Source organism: Electrophorus electricus, chromosome 15 (assembly GCF_041902795.1).
Source record: "Electrophorus electricus isolate QZ-2024a chromosome 15, ASM4190279v1, whole genome shotgun sequence".
In the NCBI taxonomy this organism is placed as follows: domain Eukaryota; kingdom Metazoa; phylum Chordata; class Actinopteri; order Gymnotiformes; family Gymnotidae; genus Electrophorus; species Electrophorus electricus.
Window position 1 is genome coordinate 3,170,917 of NC_137511.1, and position 20,972 is coordinate 3,191,888.

The following is a 20,972-nucleotide window of genomic DNA, read 5'->3' on the forward strand; positions in this document are numbered from 1 at the left end:
AACTGATTCCTTGTTTTTATGTTGCACCATGGTCCTGGAGGAACATTGTCCCATTTTTGTTGTGTACTTGTATATAGCTGAAATGACAATAAAACCTCTTGACCTTGAACTTGAACTTGATGTGCAGTGCAAAGGCAGACAGGCAACCTGACTGAGCTATTTATTTTTAAATTACAGTGACACAGCATATAGCAAATCTATCAAACATACTTGTCCATTTAAGGCTACTCACAAAGCTTTGCGGGCCCCTAGTGTTATAGAAAGTGTTGCCCTAATGTGAGGACCCCTCCTCTGTTCACCCAGAAATCCTCATAAAAACCTTTTCCATATTTAGAGCACAGCAACAAACCTTTGACTGTAAGTGTTCCCTTTTGTAACGGTAGGGTTACTTTTTCTGTGGTGGTATAATGTCACACTGGGGCCAGCAGTGCTACGAATGATCAGGTTTAGATACATCTGGGATACGATGTGTTGGGGGTGAATCACGATGAGTCTCTGGGGGTGAAGAAGCCAACTGCCTGCATTCGAAGGGCTTCCGTGGTCCTTGGATCCTGCTACCCTCTCATTCACCCCAGAGAGATCCAGTGGTGCAGTCTGTGTGAAACACAGGTATGCACCCACAGAAAAAGCTCCAGGGTTCATGCATACCCACTTAAAAATACACAAGGATATGTAACAATAACGTTTTGTGACAGAATTTCTATTTCATTGATATTGTTTAACAAAGACTGGCTATAGTATGACACCAATGAAATAAGTCTTGCAGTGGATGACAGCTCCTCCTTCACCCTGTGTGCTTTGAGTGTTATGAAGTACAGAAAGTGGCAGCTAACCCATACAGGACGGGTTCTGAGTTATATATAATATATATTTATATAACGTATATATAATGTTATGTCTCTATGAGCTATAGCGAACCCAGGTGCTCATTGTTTGTCACTGTTTTGGTAGATTTCTCTAATACCCCCTTAAATTACTACATGGTATGTTATGGCATGATATGATATCCACAAGTGTCAGATAATTAGAGCTACTGAAAGAGAGGACCATTTTTCGTCTTCTTTTAAAGCTTCGGTTAGCCATGGTACAAAGATTATAAAGACTTCATGAAATATAGATTTTAGCACTAGCACTTGTTCAGCACTAGGTGCTACTGCTAATCTAGATTTTTTGAAAAAGGACAACTTCTATGATGATGTTAATTAGTCGTGTTTTTGTCTACTTCAACGTTGTGCTATTTTAGGCACTCGATAGCTTGCTCTCTCTGAGTGTTTGCATGGATGGGCTTCTCAGTAGACAACGTTCACGTTCTCCAACATAAATATGTTCCTGGGGTAATATACACTTGCTCTTCTTTTTGTAAGAATTTTTTCCCTCTTTACACAGATGTACACGCATTACTTAAATCAATAAAGTATTGTCTTATTGATACACATTTAATTGCACGGGTACATAGTCAAGAGGTTCCCAGTGTCAACATGCTGAACGTTGTCATCTAACTCACTTCTGCCTGATAATAGTGGCCTATGAGGAACAACGTTAGCAGACGTCACTGTTATCTTTCATGTAGTCTTCTGTTTAAAAACCTCTGCAGATTTGGTCAGCCATCACTGATAACTCAAAGTCGAACTGTTTCTCATCAAAGTGAACACTCAGCCATACGGATCTTGAGCCGTACTGCCAGAAACAGGAGCTGCGTGTGCAGGGGGACACAGCCTCCTCTGGCTTTTGTACGTGACTGCCAGCGCCCTTATTTAGACCACTGAGACGTCGGTTGGCAGAGCCATTGCGGCTCAGCCTGTTCCTATTTCCAAGCCTTTGCCCGCGTGGCAGATGGAGAAGCTCGCAGACACTTTCGCCGCCCTGCCCTGAGATCCCATCCACTGTTGACATTTTATAAATACTCGATAGCAGTTGATCGATTCTGTAATCAAAGTATGCAAGCATAGAACATTTATTTAATGCTTTTGGCTCCTTATGGTAAATATTATATAGGCACTAAACGTGGAAGGAGAAGGGAGATATATTTGTGTTTACAAATTGCGCTTCGTGTCGTGTATACGGTACTGCAGCACAGGGTACCCTCGTGCCGAGTCCAAAAAAGGTGTCGGCGGTGGAGGCGGACGTCTCGTTTTTGTCCTTTACCCAGAATGCCGTGGGGTGGCAGACGAGCAGGGCCGAGGAGGTGGCATGGCTCTCGACTCACTGCACCACTGGCTCTGTTTTGCATGCTCAGAATAAGCCCAATGGCATCCAATTACACAGCTCTCGCTGACTGTTCGGTGTCATCTGCTGGAGGGATATGATGAATCCACTCTTCTCGTGTAAAGAGACACCGTTGAGTTCTCATCCTCCCTACAGGTTTTCTTTCTTTTTTTTTTAGGCATGTAACAGGTCACTAGACGTGGACGTCAGAGCAAACACAAGTAAAACAGCAAGAGTTCTCCTCTTTTGGTAGCGATGTGGTTTGTATTCACTGTCAAAGTGGCCCTTGCGCACCGCGCATGGTGTCGTGGTACCTTGCGCAAAGCCTCCTGGCATTGCCTGCCGTGTGCCTGCTTGGACCGTGTGGCGGTTCTGAGATTCCCTTACGAGGGAGGACCGCAGCAGTGGCGAAGATTTGCTTTAAACTTCAAAAAGTGAAAGCAGCTCACATAGGTCAGCGGAGTTGGTAAGACATGTTGTCCCAATAGGAGTCATTTACCCAAGGGCCTGGTAGACAGTCAATGTGGAATGATAATGATCAGAAACAAATGACAGTTAGCCCTTCCTATCATGCCGTGAAGATTTATTCTAATGTGCATACATTTTAGACACGTGCAGTGGATCTCGAGCTTAGACTTATCACTATTCATTGCTTGTATTTGCTAGGTACCAGTGCCACATATGAATCCTTTGAACAGTTTAAGACATATAAAGTTTGGAATACTTATCCTACATCTATTCACCTCTCTCTCTCTCTCTCTCTCTCTCTCTCTCTCTCTCTCTCTCTCTCTCTTTTTCTCTGCCTTGTAGGGTTGGCTATTTCATCAGCTATACTGTATACACATTTGCTGCCAAGTCCAGTGGAAAAAGTGTCCGATGTCTATCCATCCATCTTATTCTTCATCAGGGTTATGACAGCAGCTTGCAGCCTCCAAGCAAGCCCATGTCATGTCAGACGGGAGCGAGATTCAGAATCGCCTCGGCGAGGAAACACGAGCTACCGCTTCCTTCTCACCATGTGCCTGAACGAGTCGCCATCTGTGTCTTTTCTTACAGCGTATGTGTGAGCAAAATGTATGTTTGTTTGTGTGTGTGTGTGTGTGTGTGTGTGTGTGTGTTGGTGTGTGTGACTGAACTTGCGCTGTCCACTGGGAACAATATCCTGCTGCTGAATGAGTGTGATGAGGAAAACTCCAGCATCAGTGATTTTGTTGCCAGAGGAGTGTCGTGGTGCCACGCCCTCTTCATCCAAGGCTCCGCCTTCAGCCTTCACCGCACATCCTGCTGAGGTCTCTGCACATGGACCAGAACTGTACTGGAATCCTCTGCAGGTATTGGAGATTAACCTTCCCGTAGTAAAGTCACAAGCACAAGTTCTGGTTTGTTGGACTGTGCTTGCGCCGCCTCAATCACTGTGTGATTAACTGTCATTCTGTTAAATGACCACTTGTGGGTGCTGGATGTCTATCGCTGAGACTGCAGTCCTAATAATAGCCACAAGAGGGCACTAGCCTCTCCTTCAGCCACTCTTCACCCATCGCTCACACGGTTCGTTTCCGTGGTGTGTGCATGGCTGCGTAGCCACTCTTTCTGTCTTCTGCTTTGCTCCATATAAGTTTGAGAACACAGGTTGTTGTATTACATCTGCTATTCATCAGCACATATTCTGTGAGGCTGTTGGCGATGGGCCTTTTCTCGGGGTTTTCCGTTGGCTCATTTGTTAAGTTGCCCATGTCCTTCATTGTCCACCGAAAAGGTGAGGTAACAGTCATGAGTTATCCTTTTGTCTCTACTCCAGCACCTCGGATCAGGTAACAGTGAGGTAGAGGGAACGGTTTTCAAACTGATTTAAAGAATATTTTAATCGTGTAGGAATAATAGCCCTTATATAGTCTTCCCAATTTAGGAGACCATAAGTAATTGGACAATTGGCTGTTCATGTTCAAAAGGGTTAACGCGAGGCCTAGAGTTGATTCTAGATGTGTCACCTAGAGGACCAAAGCAATGCCAGTGTCGTTAATACAGTCTTAAAAAACGCATCAATCTCATTGATTTCCAGATCATTCCGTTTCGCATCTCCAGATTAAGACAAGGCTTTAAAAGACTTTCAAATAGTGACTCACCAATTAGCAGTGCAAACTGTTAAACAGAACCTAGTGTAGGATGTAGGCATAAGTGTGTCAAAGATGAGTTTAAATACGCAAGCACTGCTTCAGAGGGGCCACCGCACGGCCCCGGTAAGCTTCGAGAACAGAAAGGGCAGGTGTATTCTGGGGCAATGTCTTCGCTAAATAAAACAAAGGGGGTTTGAATGTATGGCTGCTAGTCCCTGCTGGAACTTGTTCACTTGTCTTTACTGATGATGTCCTTATTGATGAGGCTTCAACTGAAAAAGCCTTTAACAACCAACCTACTAACCTAGTGTTTGCACCTGATAAGTACAGTGCGAATCCATTCAACACTGTCGTTTGATGGACTTGGTGGTCTATTTATCTTATGGTCTAATAGGTTGTTTGACAACTTCAATTTCACAGTGTGTTTGTGTGTTTACAGGGTGTGGGGACAGGGTGGATGTGAGCCTCCAGAGGTTGTCTACAGACACCTGTTAGACAAAGGGACGTTAAGCCACAGGCTGAATGAGCAGGGGATTAGTCCTGTCTCCTGCCAAAGAGAAACGTGCCTCTCCTCTTACACACCGATGACCAGCGTGCCTCTGACCCGCTCGTCCTCAACACCTGGCTTCCTTCCAATCATGCCTGAGGAGATTATTATCCACTGAAATAGACTTCATACTCTAAGTAGTTTAGCGGTCTGTTGCTGAGTGTGTGTGCGTGTGTGTGTGTTACCTCTCTGACATCCCCACAGTGCCAGTTGAGTCAGCTTTCCATGTGCCTGTCTGAGTCATCTATCTCAAGGTTGCCTAGAGACCATGTTGGGGGAGATGTTTCCTTTTGCGCAAAGGCTGATGTAGGTTTCCAATATTTATTCAAGCCCTGCTCTGAGAGGGGAGGAGAAAATCATACATTCCTTGATTATTGAGTGAGTGTTCTTCCATCAAAAAAAAAGTACATTTTTACAGTCCCTTTTTGTCATGGTTATTTGATCTAGGCCTTCATGTTTACCAGAACTAATACTGGCTGTACACCAAGGGAGACTTTTTAATGCTGTGAAAATATTTTATTCTCAAATTAGTTTAGGAAGTCCATCCCTTGGTGTTAAACTCATTCTTACCCATTTCAAACCTATAGGACTATAAGATGCTGTTCATTCGTGGGTTTCACAGTAACTGAGCTGTGTCTCAGAGCATACCTTCTTTAGAGCTGCAGCCTTCGGGTGAGCTGATAACTGGCTGAGCAGATTTCTGGGCTAAGTTCTATAGCCCAGAGACACATGGCTTGTCCAGAAAAAAAACAAAACCTGCTTCCAAAGACCAGTGGCCTGGAGACACTGCACAATGGACTCTACGGGTCGAATTTCCGATATTAATCCTTAAAGATCCCCTCACACCTGGTGAGTTTTTGGTGCTGCAAATGGAATGGGATGGCATGGCGATCAAACTCTCAAGCCGTGAAGTGAAGGCACAGATGTCCCTGGGGTGCTAAGCGCACTTATCACGCTCTGACAACCCATGAACAGGCTTCATTGTGCTACGCAGAGCTTGGTTTAAATTATCAACAGAGTGTAGCCACTGGTCTTCAGAAGATTTTGAGTAGGTTTGTGATTATAGGCACAATTCCTTTGTGTGTGAGTGCGTGTGCATTTGTGTGTGTGTGTGAGCAAGAGAGAGATGCTTTAACGATTTAAGCTGATACATTTAACTGTCAGCCTGCTTAGGCCAGTGGACATAAGAGGTCATTGTTATTTTCCTCTTATTTAGACAGCATCTGGCTCATGGAAAAAGTGACTTATCCCTCTTCCACATTTTATGACGGTGCATGAAGCAAGCTTTAATGACCTGCTCCCTGTCTCGTCTCTCAGCCAATCAGGGCAGAGGAGGACTGATGACATCAGAGACGGCGTGACGTCAGTCACACACACATAGCCCTCCTTACTTTTTCTCAGGTCAGTGGCCACGGCAGTTCAGCAGATGTGAAGGACATGTTTTGTAATGTCTTCCAAACCATTTTTGTTGTTGTTATTTTCGTACATTTGCATTATGCAAGTTACAGTCATCCACCCTGTACACTGCATACCTATTGCACACTGCATATTTATTGCATACTTTTAGCTGTTAAGTGAGAAGTATGTGTTAGGGAGTGTCTCTCAGGTGAACAATGCAGGTGTAAGGCACAGTTAGAGGAAGGCCTACAGTATTTGGTTAGCTATTTTTAGACGTGCCCTTGAAGCAAGCCAGCTGTGGGCTTTTGCTCCTGACGGACCTGAGACACCTAATATTTGTTTATGTGCTTTTTTCCTAATTGAATTATGAAACGTTTGCTCCACGCGTTATCCCCTTACCATTAGTACACAGCTTTCAGTTGTCCTGCAGACAGAGCATGCAAACCAGAAAGTTATCTCTGAGCACCTGTTCACAGATTGGGACCTACAAAAAGTGTATTATGTAAATGTCTTGCACCGCCGCGGCCAGAGGGACAGTTGACAGTGCGCTTGTGCGTATGTCTGTGCTTTTTATCTGAGCACTGAACCAATTAACCCTGTGCAAGTCTGCCATAGTTGAACTGCAGCCATATTACTATATCAGTACCTGTGCACTGCTAAATCAACTGCATGCGCACATGAAATATGTTTTCCATAGTCTCAGCTGCCAGACCAGGCTAGATTAAAAAGTGCAGGATAAGGTAAGGAGCTATGGTACTGGCCTGAATGTCCAAACGCTACACCCCAAGGACATCGGTCTGAGCAGGTGGAGGTGAGGGTGGGGGTGGGGGTGGGGGTGGGGCTGAACTGATAGCCCCTGAGAACTTGGCAGATGTGTGCTGCACATGTTCCCTGGAGACTTTGTTACACCTTCTGGTCCATAGAATCATAATAGTGATAATACTGAATAATAATACCGAATTAATTAATTATTCATAAGACACGAGAGAGAGGTGTCCTATAATGCCACGGTGTCAGGTCATATCAGAAGCTTCCTGCAGTCAAATCCAGATGTTCCAAGCTCTGCACTCTGGTCTTGTTCTTTTCCTGCTTGCGTTTCAGGTGGTAGTGAGCACTATTACTGATGAAGCAACCCCATCACTATAGAAGTGAACCCACTACCGGTGAAGAAATGTCACTAGTGGATAGTGTAGTAGAGATGATCCACTCCCCACTATGACAAAACAATGATGGATTTTTATTTTTTTTTCCCCCTGGATGAGAAACAACTGTGGCTCTAAGACTACAAGTCTTCTCAAAGGACATTTTTACAAATGAATCCCTTCATGTGCATCAGAAAAGTTAACGTACAGTACTGTGCAAAATTCTTATCCATCATTAATTTTTATTTGAGCAAGGGAATATTATTTCTCAGTCAGAAAATACTGTAGACTATAGAAGGTGTTTTCTAGTTTTTTTTTCTGTTTTTTAATAATACATCCGAATTTACTGTACTTTATGGTTATAGTCTAAAAAAGACACAGAGAAATAAATATAACTGGTCGTCATACCATTGCAAAACAACAAATCTAATGGTGGTCTAAGACTTTTGCGTAGTACTGCAACTACATCCCTCCGTTTCCATCAAATTAAAAGTTATTTATGAACTAAGAGTGACTGAGTTGGTAAAGTCTGATGATTTCTTATGCGTACAGTACAGCCTAAAACAAACTATTCTGTTTGATTTATCTGCAGTTAAAGTTTATGAACAGGGTGTTTCTAGTTCTAGTTTTACGAGTTTAACAAGTCCGCTGTGAGTAAACAGTATACCATGTACTGGATCATTTAAAAGTAACAGACCTTTCACTTAAAAAGTGCTATGCATGCTTGTCCCATTTCTAATGCAAAGGTGTAGGGAAATTTGATAACGTTTGTACCGCTGGTGTGTTCGATAATGGTAATGAAGTAATCTATACACCGCTACCTGCAGACGTTTCAGGACGGTCAATGTTAGTCTGATGTAAGCAACATCACGATTCACAGTACTAATGCTTCAGAATTATTCTGCACGACGCCTTAAATGCATATTAAAACACTCCGTTTCAGACCCTCAACCTAGTGCACGTCGCCTAACAAATGTCCAAATAGTTTTTTCCACTGTCGTGCGCTCCACGGTAAAGCGCGAGCTGCCCCCCGGAGCCCAGTCCAAGCGGAGTCCTCGTGCCATTGGTGGGTGCAATGCTACGTGGACGTAAGACAGCAACAGGTACCCGCGCATGTGACCGTTATCGGTTCATTCTAGGAAAACAGTCTCTGTCAAGAAACCTGCGTCGTGAGAAAACGACATGAAGAGTGCAAATATTGCTTTTTTTTAATAGTCCGTCATTTGCACCGGTGACTTTTGAAACAAGTTCTGAACAATCCATCTTAACGGTAAGGCATCTTTTTCTGTCTATCGGTTTCTTTTTTCTGCGTTTTTCAGTTTCAGCAAAAAGCTTATTCACGGTGTGGTTCGTCTGACTCTTGATGTGGCATGTCGGCATTGTCCGGAAATTGCAAGAGTCGTATTGTATTAAGCAACAGTAACCTTTCCTATTTATATGTGTTCATTCACCTAGCATTCATAGATGCTTTAGAAAATAACAAAATGAGAAAGAGTTAACTAAAGTACTGACGTAAAGGAAGTCCTCTATCATATTAATATGCATTACATAAATATCATTTTCAAGTGACAAACAAGATCAAACATTAAACGATCCGTTCCAAATGACATAAAAATTGTTTAAACCACTAAACGCCAAGTATTCTGACTGATTAAGCAGTTTTCAGTTTGTGTTTGTTTAAATATATATTCTCACACAAACCTGAACGGGCAGTTAGCAGTGTTTCCATGGTGTTGCTTTGTCAGTCACCTTGCACATCAGGGGCCTGCACAGGGGCCGTGGGTGGATCCGGCATGAAGTCCAAAGCCAAGGGGTCAAAAAGGACAAGGCGCCCGTGGCCAGAGCAGGAGCACCCTGACTTCCCTCTGGAGACGGAGCCGGGCTCCAGCGAGCACGAGGGCTCCGAGGCATCCCTGCAACTCGAGGGAGCGTGGAGAGCGGCGCGGAAGGAGGGCGGCGCGGGGCCAAGGACACGCCGGCGCCGGCGCCGGCAGCGCAGCGGCGCCAAGGAGCGCAACGTGCGGCGTCTGGAGAGCAACGAGCGCGAGCGGCAGAGGATGCACAAGCTGAACAATGCCTTCCAGGCCCTCCGCGAGGCCATCCCACACGTGAGCCTGGACAAGAAGCTCTCGAAAATCGAGACGCTCACGCTGGCCAAGAACTACATCAAGGCCTTGACCGCCATCGTCCTGGGCATGTCCGGCGCCTGTCTGCCACATGGCGAGGGCCAGCCGGACGCCAGCGGCCCCAAGATCCTGCAGTGTTACCAGCGGCACCTGGAGCACGGGGATCAGGGTGACCTGGCCAAATTCCTGGACCGGATACACAGCTTCAGCCACAGCGGCTAGCGTCAGCTTCGGGAGACTGGAGACCGTACTGGAGAGGGATGCTGGCTACGCCTTGGAGAGCAGGGAAGACGAGATGCGGCGCAGCCAGAGAGGGGGCGGCTCCGAGACGGGGACAAGGTCAGATGGACCCCTGTAGAGGAGCTCTCGATGGGACCACTTCCTGATGCTGGAGACTTTGGTCCAAAATGATTATTCCATGTTAGTCTTCAATGCTGAGTTGTACCCATTGTGCCTGCCTTTTGTGCCATAACATCAGCAGACATTTCTTCTTATGATATTAATGAAAAGGACTTAAATAATGCCCATTAGCCTTAAAGTGGTGGAATCTGAATCCTTCATGAGTGAGTGGAACGCAAACCTTGAAGAATACCATTATTTATAGCCACTTTTATTGAAAGGGCACAGGCCATGCATACATTAACACTGGGAGTGATTTAATGTACCTTACAGACTTCTCATGGATATCATTGTGTAGCCTTTTAGTTTTTCACATCAGTGGATTTTTGCAAATTAGCAACACAGCAAGCCTTTCCTCTTAAAAGCCTTTGCTGTCACGTTTCTTTATGGAACGTCAGCAGAAAAATGGTGCAAAACTATACAAACATTGTCTTTATATTGACCTTTACCAGCACCCACACTTTCATACATCCATATTTTTAGTTGTAAAGCATTTTTGTATTATTTACAGCTCTAACCATAATTGAATGCCCTATAAAACAAGTTTGAATTCACAGACATTTCACCGTATAATGCCAACATAAAAGTCTAATTCCACCAACCATACAGTAGCACTAATCATAATAAAAGTACAATATGAGAAATAAATATTCCTCCCCGTCATTTGTACTGACTTTAAAATCTTGCTGTTGTAAGTACTCGTGAGCTGTATACCGGGCATTTGGAGAGGTCTTGGATTCCTGAGAAAAGAAACATTTCCTTAGCATTGTCTTAATGCTAAATATTGCACATGTATTTGAAAGCTACACTGCAAAAGCTCAAATGGTTGTCAATGTATAATTGACTACAGTTCTCATGTAGTCAGCTGACACCATTTCCTTCTGCTTCTTAGGATCCGATTCAAATTATAGATCCTGTGTTCAGTGATTTAGGACCTGAAACACATTATAAATCCTGTGTTCAGTGATTTAGGACCTGAAACACATTATAAATCCTGTGTTCAGTGATTTAGGACCTGAAACACATTATAAATCCTGTGTTCAGTGATTTAGGACCTGAAACACATTATAAATCCTGTGTTCAGTGATTTAGGACCTGAAACACATTATAAATCCTGTGTTCAGTGATTTAGGACCTGAAACATAAATCCTGTATTCAGTGCTTAATTCTTAATGCTAGCAGTAGTCACTGCATGTATATTATACCATTTACTGTGTGTTCTTGGTTAATCATCTTTAAACATTATTCTAATTATCTCTGTTAAAAATGGTCTTGTCTGTAAACAAGTGTCTATTTGTGTTTTGCTTATGAGCTGAAAATACAGAGCACTATGTCTAAAATACACTAAGGTCTGAATATGTTCTGAATACACTGTATTCTTTACCCATCAAATCAAATAAAGAAAAATTACAATCAAATAAAAACCCTCACATAACCACAGACGATGGCTATGACCATAAAATAAATATGTAAAAATGAACACCATCCATACAAAAATACAATGTAAACATGTGATGAACGTTTAAACATTGTTGCACCCAGCCCCTGACCCGGAGTGGGAGAACTGACAGATGTGGGGAATGATGTACGGACGTGAGAGGCTGCATCTCCAGACAGAGGGGGTGGGAGGGAGAGAGAGAGAGGGAGAGAGAGAGAGAGAGAGAATCACGGGAGGCGAGTTGGGAGGGGAAGCTAGCATCCCACGGTGCTGCCGTTCACGTTGGCCTGTGTCCTGGCTGGCGGCGGTGTGCGGGGCGGCGTGGCCCCGTCGCTCAGCGACGGCATGCGAATGCGGGCCGCCTCCATGGCATTGGCCCTCACGGTGATGTGGTCCCAACCGCCCTGCAGATCCAGAGATACACGATACAGGCTCTTTAAAGTGGCGAGCGGCGGTGTTGCTCAGGAGGCTGAAGGAGGAGAATGAGGTGGAGGCTCACCCCAATGCCATAGTCCCACGACTGGCCTTTGGGCTCCACGGGCTGCACTCCGAGCCTGCGACACACCGTTCCGCAGCTCAGGCTCTGGCTGCCCTGCACCTTATCTGCAATGATCCACACCTGCAAACAGCAACGCAGCACACCGATGTGGTGCCTCGGCTAGGGCCGTCTCAGCAAGCGGGAATCGGGATATCGCACGTCCCTACGCACCTGGTCCAGAGGCCCCACAGACACCTTGCGCACATTGTTAGAGATGTGCTCCCATGAGGAGCCTTGCGGGTAGCTGGGCGTCACGCCGTGGCGGTACCACAGGTTTCCTGCATGGGCCTCGCATGTTAATGGGAGCACAGGACACAGGATTGGCATTTAGTCGAGGTGCCGTGAGGAATGCGCTAGGTGCACATGCACGAGTTGCCAGGAGAGACTCGTGCTGCGCCTGCGCAGTCATAAATGCAGCAGGAACTGCAGGGGGTCTTACCGCTTTCATCCACCGCACAGACCGACGTCCTGCCCACCGACACTTGTCTGAGCTTCTGTCTGGCTGGGGACGGGATGTGATACCAGCAGTCTCCTGTGAGCGTGCACGTGGGACAAATGCACCACGTCAAGATGTATGAAAGGAATGTGGCACACGTGTGAGCCCACATGTGCAACTACCTATAGAGTCCTAACGATAAACTTTCAACATCTGAAAATAAACATGCTACCAATTGAAAATGCTGGAGAAGCGTTTGAGCACTTTGATGACTAATGAAAAGCAGGAGGAAGCATGAGAAACTACATCTGCTGGTAGGAGTCCAGGAGTCCATTCTAGCAGTCAAAACGTACTTCCCGAGCCTCGGGCAACGAACAATATGAACACGCAACAAACAAACAGTACGAAACCTGCAGGGCTGTGGGGCGACACAGAGCCCCTGTAGAAGGCGGAGCCGTCCCGGGCGATCGCCCACACCTGGAACGCCCCTCCGATGGAGATGGACTTGAAAGGCTGGTCCGTGCCTACGTGGAGCCAGGACGTGCCCTAGAAGCCGTTGGGGTTGGACAACACGCCGTGGGAGGGGGTGAGCTTTCTTCTACGCACTGGGCCTACGTACCGACTAGGAAGTGTTTGGGGTTCAGAACTGATCTCCTACGGTAGGCGTGAGCGCGGAGGCCCCGAGGCGGCACAGCACGTCTCCTTTGCTGCTGATGGCCCACAGTGGCACCTGCTCCACCTCCGCCCCTGGGCCGCATGGCCAGATGGTGATGTCACTCAGAAGGATGGGCGGGACTTCCTGCCAGGGACCAGTTGTGGTGAGTTTACATTTCCTGCCCGGAGAGAAACAGTAGAAAGTGGAAGCGCTCTGGGTAAACGGACAGTGAAGAATGGGGTTAGCTGTGATCTCACATGGAGATAAAGGGGAGAGAGAGAGAGGGGGGGGGGGGGGGAGACCAACCTGGCCCAGCGCCTGCGACGGACAAAGTCCTTCAAGGTTTTATGACCGTGAAATGACCTGAAACAACAAATGAAAGTTGTTTAACAAAACAGCAAAGGAATTCTGTTTACTGTGGACTGTTAATGCAATCATAAACTGCTACACATCTCATGGCCAATCAAAAAGCATCTGACAACATTACCTCACTCACAGCACAATGAATATTTGTAAACATACGCTGGGAAGTCGGCTGCGTACTGCCAACCCTCCTTGTCTGTTCCGCCCGCCACGCTGTAGTCGACGGCCCAGTCTGACATCTGCCAAACAACACACCAGTCACTAGTACTGACTTCCTCACTCCACACGGCAATATGGGATCTATGTGTATCAGATCACAAAAACTTTGGAATACAAAATAAATAGAAGACTGTTAGGTACGGCGGGCACACTGTACGGTAACATGACTATAAGTGATAAGTAGCGTGACAAACCCATGCCCAGTGTGGGGAGGGTGGTTTGGTGTTGGTTTTTGTGCACTCCTGGAGGCCCGACAAGTCACTCCACATATAGCGGTCTGTAGGGAGACCCCTGCAGGACACAAACAACTACTGCAGCAAGTGTACACACACACACACACACACACACACACACACACACACACACACACTCTCTCTCCATCTCTCTCTCATCACATCATCTACTGGCCCGTGATGCAGAGCTCACCTGTTGGTGTAGCCGGTCACGGGATTCCACCGCTGGTTCTCATATATGTACACGCTCTTCACATCGGTCTGCGTGTAGATGTTGTCCGTGCTGCTGTTCAGCCCTGTTCAGAAGGTAAGCCTCAGTCAGGCATGGGCACCTGGGAACTCACTGGGAACGCTGGGAACACTGGGAAAGGTTTACCCTGAAAGAAGCCTCCGCCGTAGCCGCCCGAGTGGACCCACGCCGTGTGGTCGTAGCCGATGCCCCAAACCACACCCAGACCGTTACACTCCACAACACGCAGGTGCCCACCCACCTGACGCCAGAACCTGGCCAACAGCAAAACTCACCATCAATAGGCTTTAAGGCTATAAACTCTGTAAACCCTATAGCTAAACGTTCAGTGCCATCTACTTCAAACATGCACTCCTGTTTCTTATACATTTACCAGGTACTTATTTGAAACACCTTGTAGGTGTACGTTAACGGTCGGTTTCTGACCAACAGAGGGCCGTTTGCTGGATAGTCACACTGCCACGTGTAAAAACTCCAGGAACACTGCGGTGGCCAATACATTCACACCGCTGCACCCTCACCACCACATCAGTGTCGCTCTTGTGTGGAGGCCCGTGCACCCCTCCAGTACATGTTCCTGTGGTCAGGAGTGGACCAGCGATGTGTACACTGTGTGTGTAGACTCCCTTAATTCAGAGTTAGATGAGTTATACGACAGAGTGCATGTGCAAGGTAGATGGGCAGCGAGAGGAATCATTTCAGTAAACGAGTAAAACCGGTGTTATGGTAGGAGCGCCAGCTTCTGAAACCCTGCCGCTCCAGTACAGAAGCAGCGCTAACATTTGGTCGCAGGCCATCGGGTAGGGCGCGGCCTCCAGGCTTGGCGTGGGCTCGCTGACGAATATGTCCCCTTTACAGGTGACCGACCAGATGGCCTGTTTGGAGGGCGGGCCGCGGATGCCTCGAGAGTCGCAGCAGGACACACTGAGCAGGGCCAGCTGAGGACACACACACACACACACACACACACACACACACACACACACACACAGTCCGTCAAAAACACAACAGTATGACACACGACAGCCTAAGCCGTCACTAGAGGGGCCACGCATCAAGACAGAAGACGACGACTGCCCACTCTAGCTGCTGCGTTACTACTGGGCCGAAGGCCCGCTCACCACGCTGCACGCCTACCCAGTCGTGCATCTCCAGCTCGGTGGGAGCTGCCAGGCGGATGGGCCACCTCTGCTTGGTCCTGTCGGCCGTGTAGATGGCGAACGTGTGCTTGGAGTCATTCAGCACCGGCACCAGGATGGTCACCTCGTTCACGAACGTGTGGAGGTACTGGGCAGACAGAGGGGGAGGCACTGAGCTCACCGGCACAAACAGTTCCAACAGTCTGATGTTTACTGCTTCACTGAAACTCTGCGTGTGTGTGCGCGTTTCTGCTAAGCAAAGTCACCTTCTTCTCTTCATTGAAGGTGTAGTAGATGAACAGGATGCCGTCCTTGTGGCCTTCGGGTCCTGAGAACTGCTCCAGCGCAAACTGCACATCCACCCACTTGTGAGGCTTCCAGTCCCTCCACCACTGCATGGAGCCCTTCTTCACCCAGACGGACTAGAAGAGGCCAGGGAGGAAGACGAGGAAGATGAGGCAGCAGGGGAGAGGCTGGCGGGGGGGTGGAAACGCAGTAACTAACCCAGATCAAACCCTCCAAGCCTTTCTTAGCACTCTCACTTTGTGGCCATTTGCATTTACTCCTGTAAATGCAATTCTACCACACAAAGAAACCAGACAAACGAACTGAACTGGACCTCGGGTCAGCTTCACCCAGCACGACCCCGGTCGGGCGGCACCTGTTCGATGGCCTGCTCGTAGTGTCTGAAGTTGTCCATCTCTCTCCTGGACCTCTCGCTGAACTGTTCCAGGATCTGCTTGTGCCAGGCAGTGGTCTGTGCGGGAGTGATGGACAACGGCATGGCCTGGACGGCACAGCTCAAACCTGCAACGACAGCAGGTGGGTCAGAGCAGGGCAAACGGTGCCACGCTCACAGAAAAGGGCCGTGCGGGGCGAACGGCTGACCTGCGGAAGAGTTGAACCAGCTGAGCTGGGAGTGGGAGTCGACGGCACAGCCGCCCCCATCGACCCAGGCCCAGATGGGCCGCTCGTCGGCCCCGTACGGCTCCTCCAGGTTGTAGTTAGCCGCGGAGGAGAGGCCGCAGGAGTCCGAAGCGTCCACCAAGGCCACGGCGCTCAGGTGCGTCTGGGCCTCCTCCAGGTCTACGTTGCTCCACTGGGGGTCCAGGCCTCCGGAGCGGCTGGGCGTGAGCACCAGGGTCGGGGCAGCGATACGCGCTGCGTCTCCGTCTGCGGCAGGCTCCTCTTCCGGAATGGTGGGGCCAAGGGTGGCCGGCGGGCCCTCGCGCCGCCCAGTTTGGGCCTCTCGGTCAGACACCAGCTCTGAGATGAAGCTGTCACTGGTTACTTTAGGCATTCGCGGTTTGGGGGCATCATCGGGCTCGAAAGGGGCTCCATCCACAGTCTTATCCGTTCCTGAGTCCACGTCGCTGAAGCCAGAGGCCTGGGACTGTAGATGGACCTCACCGCCGAAGAAACAACCAGCACTGAGAGACACACACAAAACCACATTTAATCTGGCCCTGGAACATTAGACTACTGTTTTTTTGAACTATGCATTTTTTACTCTGGAGGACAGCTCATTTTCGGAGTTGCCACTGTGCATCGTGCCACGTCCCCCGCCGTATCTTGGCCCCTCACTCACCTCTGCAGGCTGCTGCCACTGGAGTGCAAACGCTCGCTGTCTCTGGACGCAGTCACGGTCTTCCAGGCCTTCCCGGTCAGCTCGCTGGCCGTTACGCCCTGGCGGAAGCACACAGCCCGGTCCTCGCAGCTGATCGCCCACACCTGCGGCACGCCAACGTGGCACCCGCGGTTTAGAGGACCAATGAAATCATCGTCCTTTCCCTTTAGCTGAGTGATGCTGAAAATGAGGCTATATTTACTCGCTATATTAAGCGCTCGCTTGTCCAAAAGGGAGGCATAAACATTTTGTGTTTAACTTCATTTAATGATGTAACTAATTAATAACTTAATAATTAATTTAATTACTAAGTGACTAAGTAATCTAGTTGCTATAGTAGCAGACTATTCAAGCCTAATTCTATAAATGTTTAGGAAATATGACACTATGGGTTGTAGCCAAGCTCACAGAGGCAAAAAGAAAGGCAGGTTTATATATTTATTCAACAGAATTGCAAGATGTATTATCAAGTGCAAAAGTAAAGTCCAAATGCAGCTTTCACAGTGATTTAATCTGTGTGAAACATGTGAACATCTGTGAAATCAGTGTCTTCATTCTCCAAATGTTCACACCATTTCTTCACTTTCCCATAAGCAGCAGGAACATGAGAGTTGAGAAGGCAGTTGAAGGTACAGCGTATCTAGTTTCGGGCCAAAACATCTCCTTATACATAGCATTAGGTGATGTGGTCCATGCTAACTTTGGTTGCGGTATGACTATTTTCTGTGTGTGTATATGTGTGGGGTTTTTGGGGTGCTGCCATCAGCTGAGACAGGCAGGCTGGTTTTAGCATTCGTGATTCCCATGCCTACCACTCAGCATTCGGGTCAATCACAAACACACAGAGAAATTCATCCCTGCCTGTCTGGGCTTGCAAATGCAGGGCTCAAAGAGTGCTGTGTGTGCAAGTGTGCAAACAGTAAGAGTGGAGAAGAAGCAGCCTGAGACCTTCAGCCCAAAAACATGATCAGACAACTGCTTCCCACTCTTATCTTCCTTAATAAACCTTGTTATTCTGGTACTCGGAATCAGAATTTTCATTTGTGGCTTATAATTCTGTTACGTACCTGGTCATTGAGGCCCACATTGATCATGACCATCTCACCAACCATGCCAATCCAGCCTGAGCCACAGGGGTTGTGGGAATTCACTCCACGTCGAAACCATACCTATTGTGAAACAGAAAGAAAAACCTGTTCACAATTCAGTGAATGGAGAATGGTACAAGTAACAAGGGCGTGTGATCGGCGGCTCGTTCTCTTACTTTATGATCCTTTGTCACAGCCCACACTACGTTGACTCCCACTGCTACGTGTATAGTTCCAACTTCTGGATTGGGTGATTCAACCACTACCCATGCCGAACCTTGCAATGCAGAGATGATTTCTTACCGAATTACAGCATGCATAAAAGAAACGATAAAAGCAACAAACCAGGAAGATGCAGTGTTGTGGATGCTAGCACCTCTTGGACAGTCTCTGGTGATGCCTTCCCTGACCAGCATATGCCCCTCCCACAGCACCGCCCACAGCAGGTCGGCTGGCCCACAGCTGATCTGCACCACCTCCGCCGGTGTGGGCACCTCCTCCCAGACCGAGCCCTCTGGGTTATGGTGGTGGATGCCATCCCGGAACCACAGCTGCACCAAAACACAGTCCAGAAAAGTCAGTGAAGATGAAGACTTTTCCTGTTCTCAGCTATCCAAAGCTACGGTAGTTATGTTTTCTTTTATGTATTTAGCGATTACAAAAGTTGGAAATCCCCTTGAACAGAAAGTTGCTCTGCAGTGTGAGCTGACCTTTCCCTGAAGAGAAACGGCCCACAAACACAGACATCCTCGGGGTTCCTCTGTAAGCTCCCAGCTTCCACAGCTGATGTCGTTAAACGGGTCGGGCAGAGAGGCCGTCTGCTCCAGGGGGATCTGGGAACGTAAACACCCACCGAGAAAGAAAGATCAACAGCTGGCAACCAAGCTGAACTGAGAACAAGGTGGAAAAAGTAAATCACCATGCAACAAAGCAAGTGTTTGCGTGTGAGTCCACGCACCTTAGCCCAGGTGTCTTGGGACTTGTACCTCCTGTAACGTATCCATCGGCGGCGGCGGACACACGAGTTCCACTTCTTGTCTTTGGTGTAAGTGGCGGGAAAGTCAATGGCGTACGTCCACCCCTGGAAACAGGACGGAGGAAGAAGTCACAGCTAGGGGGCGCTCTGGAGCATGGGAACTCAAGGGAAGTGGCAGCCCGGTCCCTTCCACTCACCCCTTTCTCCGTGGGCTCTCCTCTGAAGTTCTCATCCACGTGCCAGTCGGCCTCCCACTCCCAGTTCTCCGACGGGAGCTGAAAGTCGTCCAGCGGCTGGTGCTGCAGCCCGGTCACATTGCTCCACTGCCAGCGGTCACTAGGCAACAGTCGGTTCGAGAAGCCATCTACGGGGTTCCACCGCTGACACCAAGGAACGACTCAGTGATTGGCTGTACACGTTTCTGCACGGCTACGTGCTGCATGCGTAGGTCGTGTGGAGGAGGGTACCTGATTCTCGTAGGCCTCTTCCTGGCAGCGTATGGGCACGTCGCTGGCATGGACGTTCAGGTAGATGTTGTGATCGCAGGCGATGCCCCAGCAACACTGCTGCACAGCCGTGACCCGTTTGAACTCCAGCTGGGCATGGCGACACTGCTCCCAATGCTGCCCTGCTGTGGACAGGCTATAAACCCTACCATACACGTCTACTGCCCACAGGAAGGAGCTAGGCATGCTTCACTCTGCAGCACAGAAACAGACACCTAAAGACCTGAAACCAAATATCCCACGCCATAACAAATAACGGGCAAGCTGTCTTAACCCTCCCTAAATCTAATATGTTGTTGTCCCACAAGTCGGCTTCGACAGCAAATGTGCTTAATCGTTGAACCGGCTAAATTCGCATCAGTATTCCTAAGCGAAAGGGCCGTGACCAGGTTACTTCTTTGGTTTTGTTAGTGTTGTGGCACAATAAGCCGACTAAAGCACCAGCCTTCCTGAGCCTTAGAAAACCAGACAAAATGAAAGCTCAGGCTCAATCGCCGATGGACAAACATGATTATTTGGCCTTTTACGTTGCTGTGCGAATAAAATCATACTTATATACAGGCCAACTTTAATCGTCGAGTTTTGCATAATAGCATTAGCTACGCAGCAATCCTAGCTAGCTAGCTAACAAGTGCCATGGCAGTGTGCTGCTATAAATTCCGAGGACGATCTATTTTTTTAAACCAGATAGCTGGCTAGATAATCAAATGCGCCCACTTTCTCTAGTGCCCGTAGTTGTCATGGAGGTTACTCAACAAAATATGAGCTAACGTGCCGGTATAAAATGAATGGCAAGACCTATGTGCTAGTTAGCTAGGTAAGCTAACGCTAAATAGCGACGGAAGTTGCTTTATGTAAACAAAACAGGATATTAGCGAATAAGGAATTAAATTAAATTAAATTAAATTAAATTAAATAAATTAAATTAAAGAGGGAATCTCTCGTTAACGGGGCACTGCCTCCGTGACTTCGTTACGGTTACTTACGTTCTCGCTACGTGTCCGCTGTAGTTAGTTTGAGGTCATTTAACCAGTCATTTAAATCCAATCCGCAACAAATTCATATCCACTGTTTACATCTGCACTTGCTCGAATCTGAAACGGAAGGCGATGGGAAATGCTGGGGCTGTTTCTACACTAGAGGGCCGCTAGAGGGCGCCTGATCTTCGCTGTGTCTGTCACACCAAATCCGCCAAAACGAGAAAACGTTAGACAGAACTAAATCTAATATCTCTGAATGAACCCTTTGCTGCACATATATTGATGTTACATAGTAAACAATATTCAACTTTTTAAGTCCCACTCCTAAGTTTTTTTTTGTGGTGTTGTTTTCTTTCTTTGTCTTATATTATTTTGCCACAGCCTCTTCAGGGAAATACTGTGAGAGGTCATTTTATAAAAGATTTATTTAATACCAATGCAGAAATAATTAGGCATTTACGAATGCTTAAAATATTAAAAACACAACACAGTAAATATAAAATAAATGATGCATCCGATCCACACCATGTTGAAAGTTCATCCCACCTCTGAATGATACAGGGCAGTCACTCTCATTCATCGGACTGTTCTTT

The 20,972-nt window shown here is 47.5% G+C and overlaps 2 protein-coding genes across 12 annotated transcripts in view; one reads left to right on the plus strand and one right to left on the minus strand.

Annotated features, from left to right (window-relative positions):
- bhlha15 (basic helix-loop-helix family, member a15) overlaps positions 1-10,143 on the plus strand; it is a 22,409-nt gene extending 12,266 nt beyond the window's left edge. For 2 of the 9 annotated variants that reach the window (XM_081697309.1, XM_081697307.1), the window contains exons 2-3: positions 3,016-3,262; positions 6,083-10,143. In XM_081697309.1, coding sequence (XP_081553435.1) covers positions 9,134-9,754 — 621 coding nt within the window. In that variant the 5' untranslated portion in view covers positions 3,016-3,262; positions 6,083-9,133 and the 3' untranslated portion in view covers positions 9,755-10,143. Of the gene's footprint in view, positions 1-3,015; positions 3,263-3,290; positions 3,537-4,758 lie in introns of those variants that run through there. The other 7 variants (XM_081697311.1, XM_035533479.2, XM_081697304.1 and 4 more) reach the window with 7 other exon arrangements.
- tecpr1a (tectonin beta-propeller repeat containing 1a) lies at positions 10,122-20,540 on the minus strand. 3 transcript variants are annotated; one of them, XM_081697301.1, is made up of 25 exons: positions 20,386-20,540; positions 19,361-19,593; positions 19,091-19,273; positions 18,876-18,998; positions 18,628-18,750; positions 18,294-18,468; positions 18,094-18,194; positions 17,897-17,998; positions 16,791-16,933; positions 16,091-16,632; positions 15,864-16,009; positions 15,469-15,624; positions 15,201-15,350; positions 14,844-15,001; positions 14,190-14,317; positions 14,007-14,109; positions 13,775-13,871; positions 13,521-13,600; positions 13,305-13,361; positions 13,002-13,176; positions 12,754-12,889; positions 12,347-12,439; positions 12,079-12,185; positions 11,869-11,988; positions 10,122-11,773 (listed from the first exon to the last, which is right to left on the minus strand). In XM_081697301.1, exons 2-25 carry the CDS (start codon positions 19,583-19,585, stop codon positions 11,624-11,626), a joined length of 3,573 nt encoding a protein of 1,190 aa, XP_081553427.1. In that variant the 5' UTR covers positions 19,586-19,593; positions 20,386-20,540; the 3' UTR covers positions 10,122-11,623. The 3 variants fall into 3 exon arrangements, 2 of the variants coding, with proteins under 2 accessions (XP_081553427.1, XP_081553428.1); XR_014117150.1 differs by having other exon boundaries at positions 11,745-11,773; positions 11,869-12,195; XM_081697302.1 differs by lacking the exon at positions 10,122-11,773 and having other exon boundaries at positions 12,079-12,195.
- Between the last annotated feature and the right edge of the window lie 432 nt (positions 20,541-20,972).

What these genes read in the sequence shown, in the direction of transcription:
- tecpr1a (XM_081697301.1), bottom strand. Translation starts at nt 19,585, where the DNA reads ATGCCTAGCTCCTTCCTGTGGGCAGTAGACGTGTATGGTAGGGTTTAT. An exon ending in CTGGTTCAACTCTTCCGCAG is followed by an intron (nt 16,010 to 16,090) that starts GTCAGCCGTTCG and finishes CTGTCGTTGCAG; the next exon opens with GTTTGAGCTGTGCCGTCCAG. An exon ending in GTGACCGGCTACACCAACAG is followed by an intron (nt 13,872 to 14,006) that starts GTGAGCTCTGCA and finishes TGTGTCCTGCAG; the next exon opens with GGGTCTCCCTACAGACCGCT.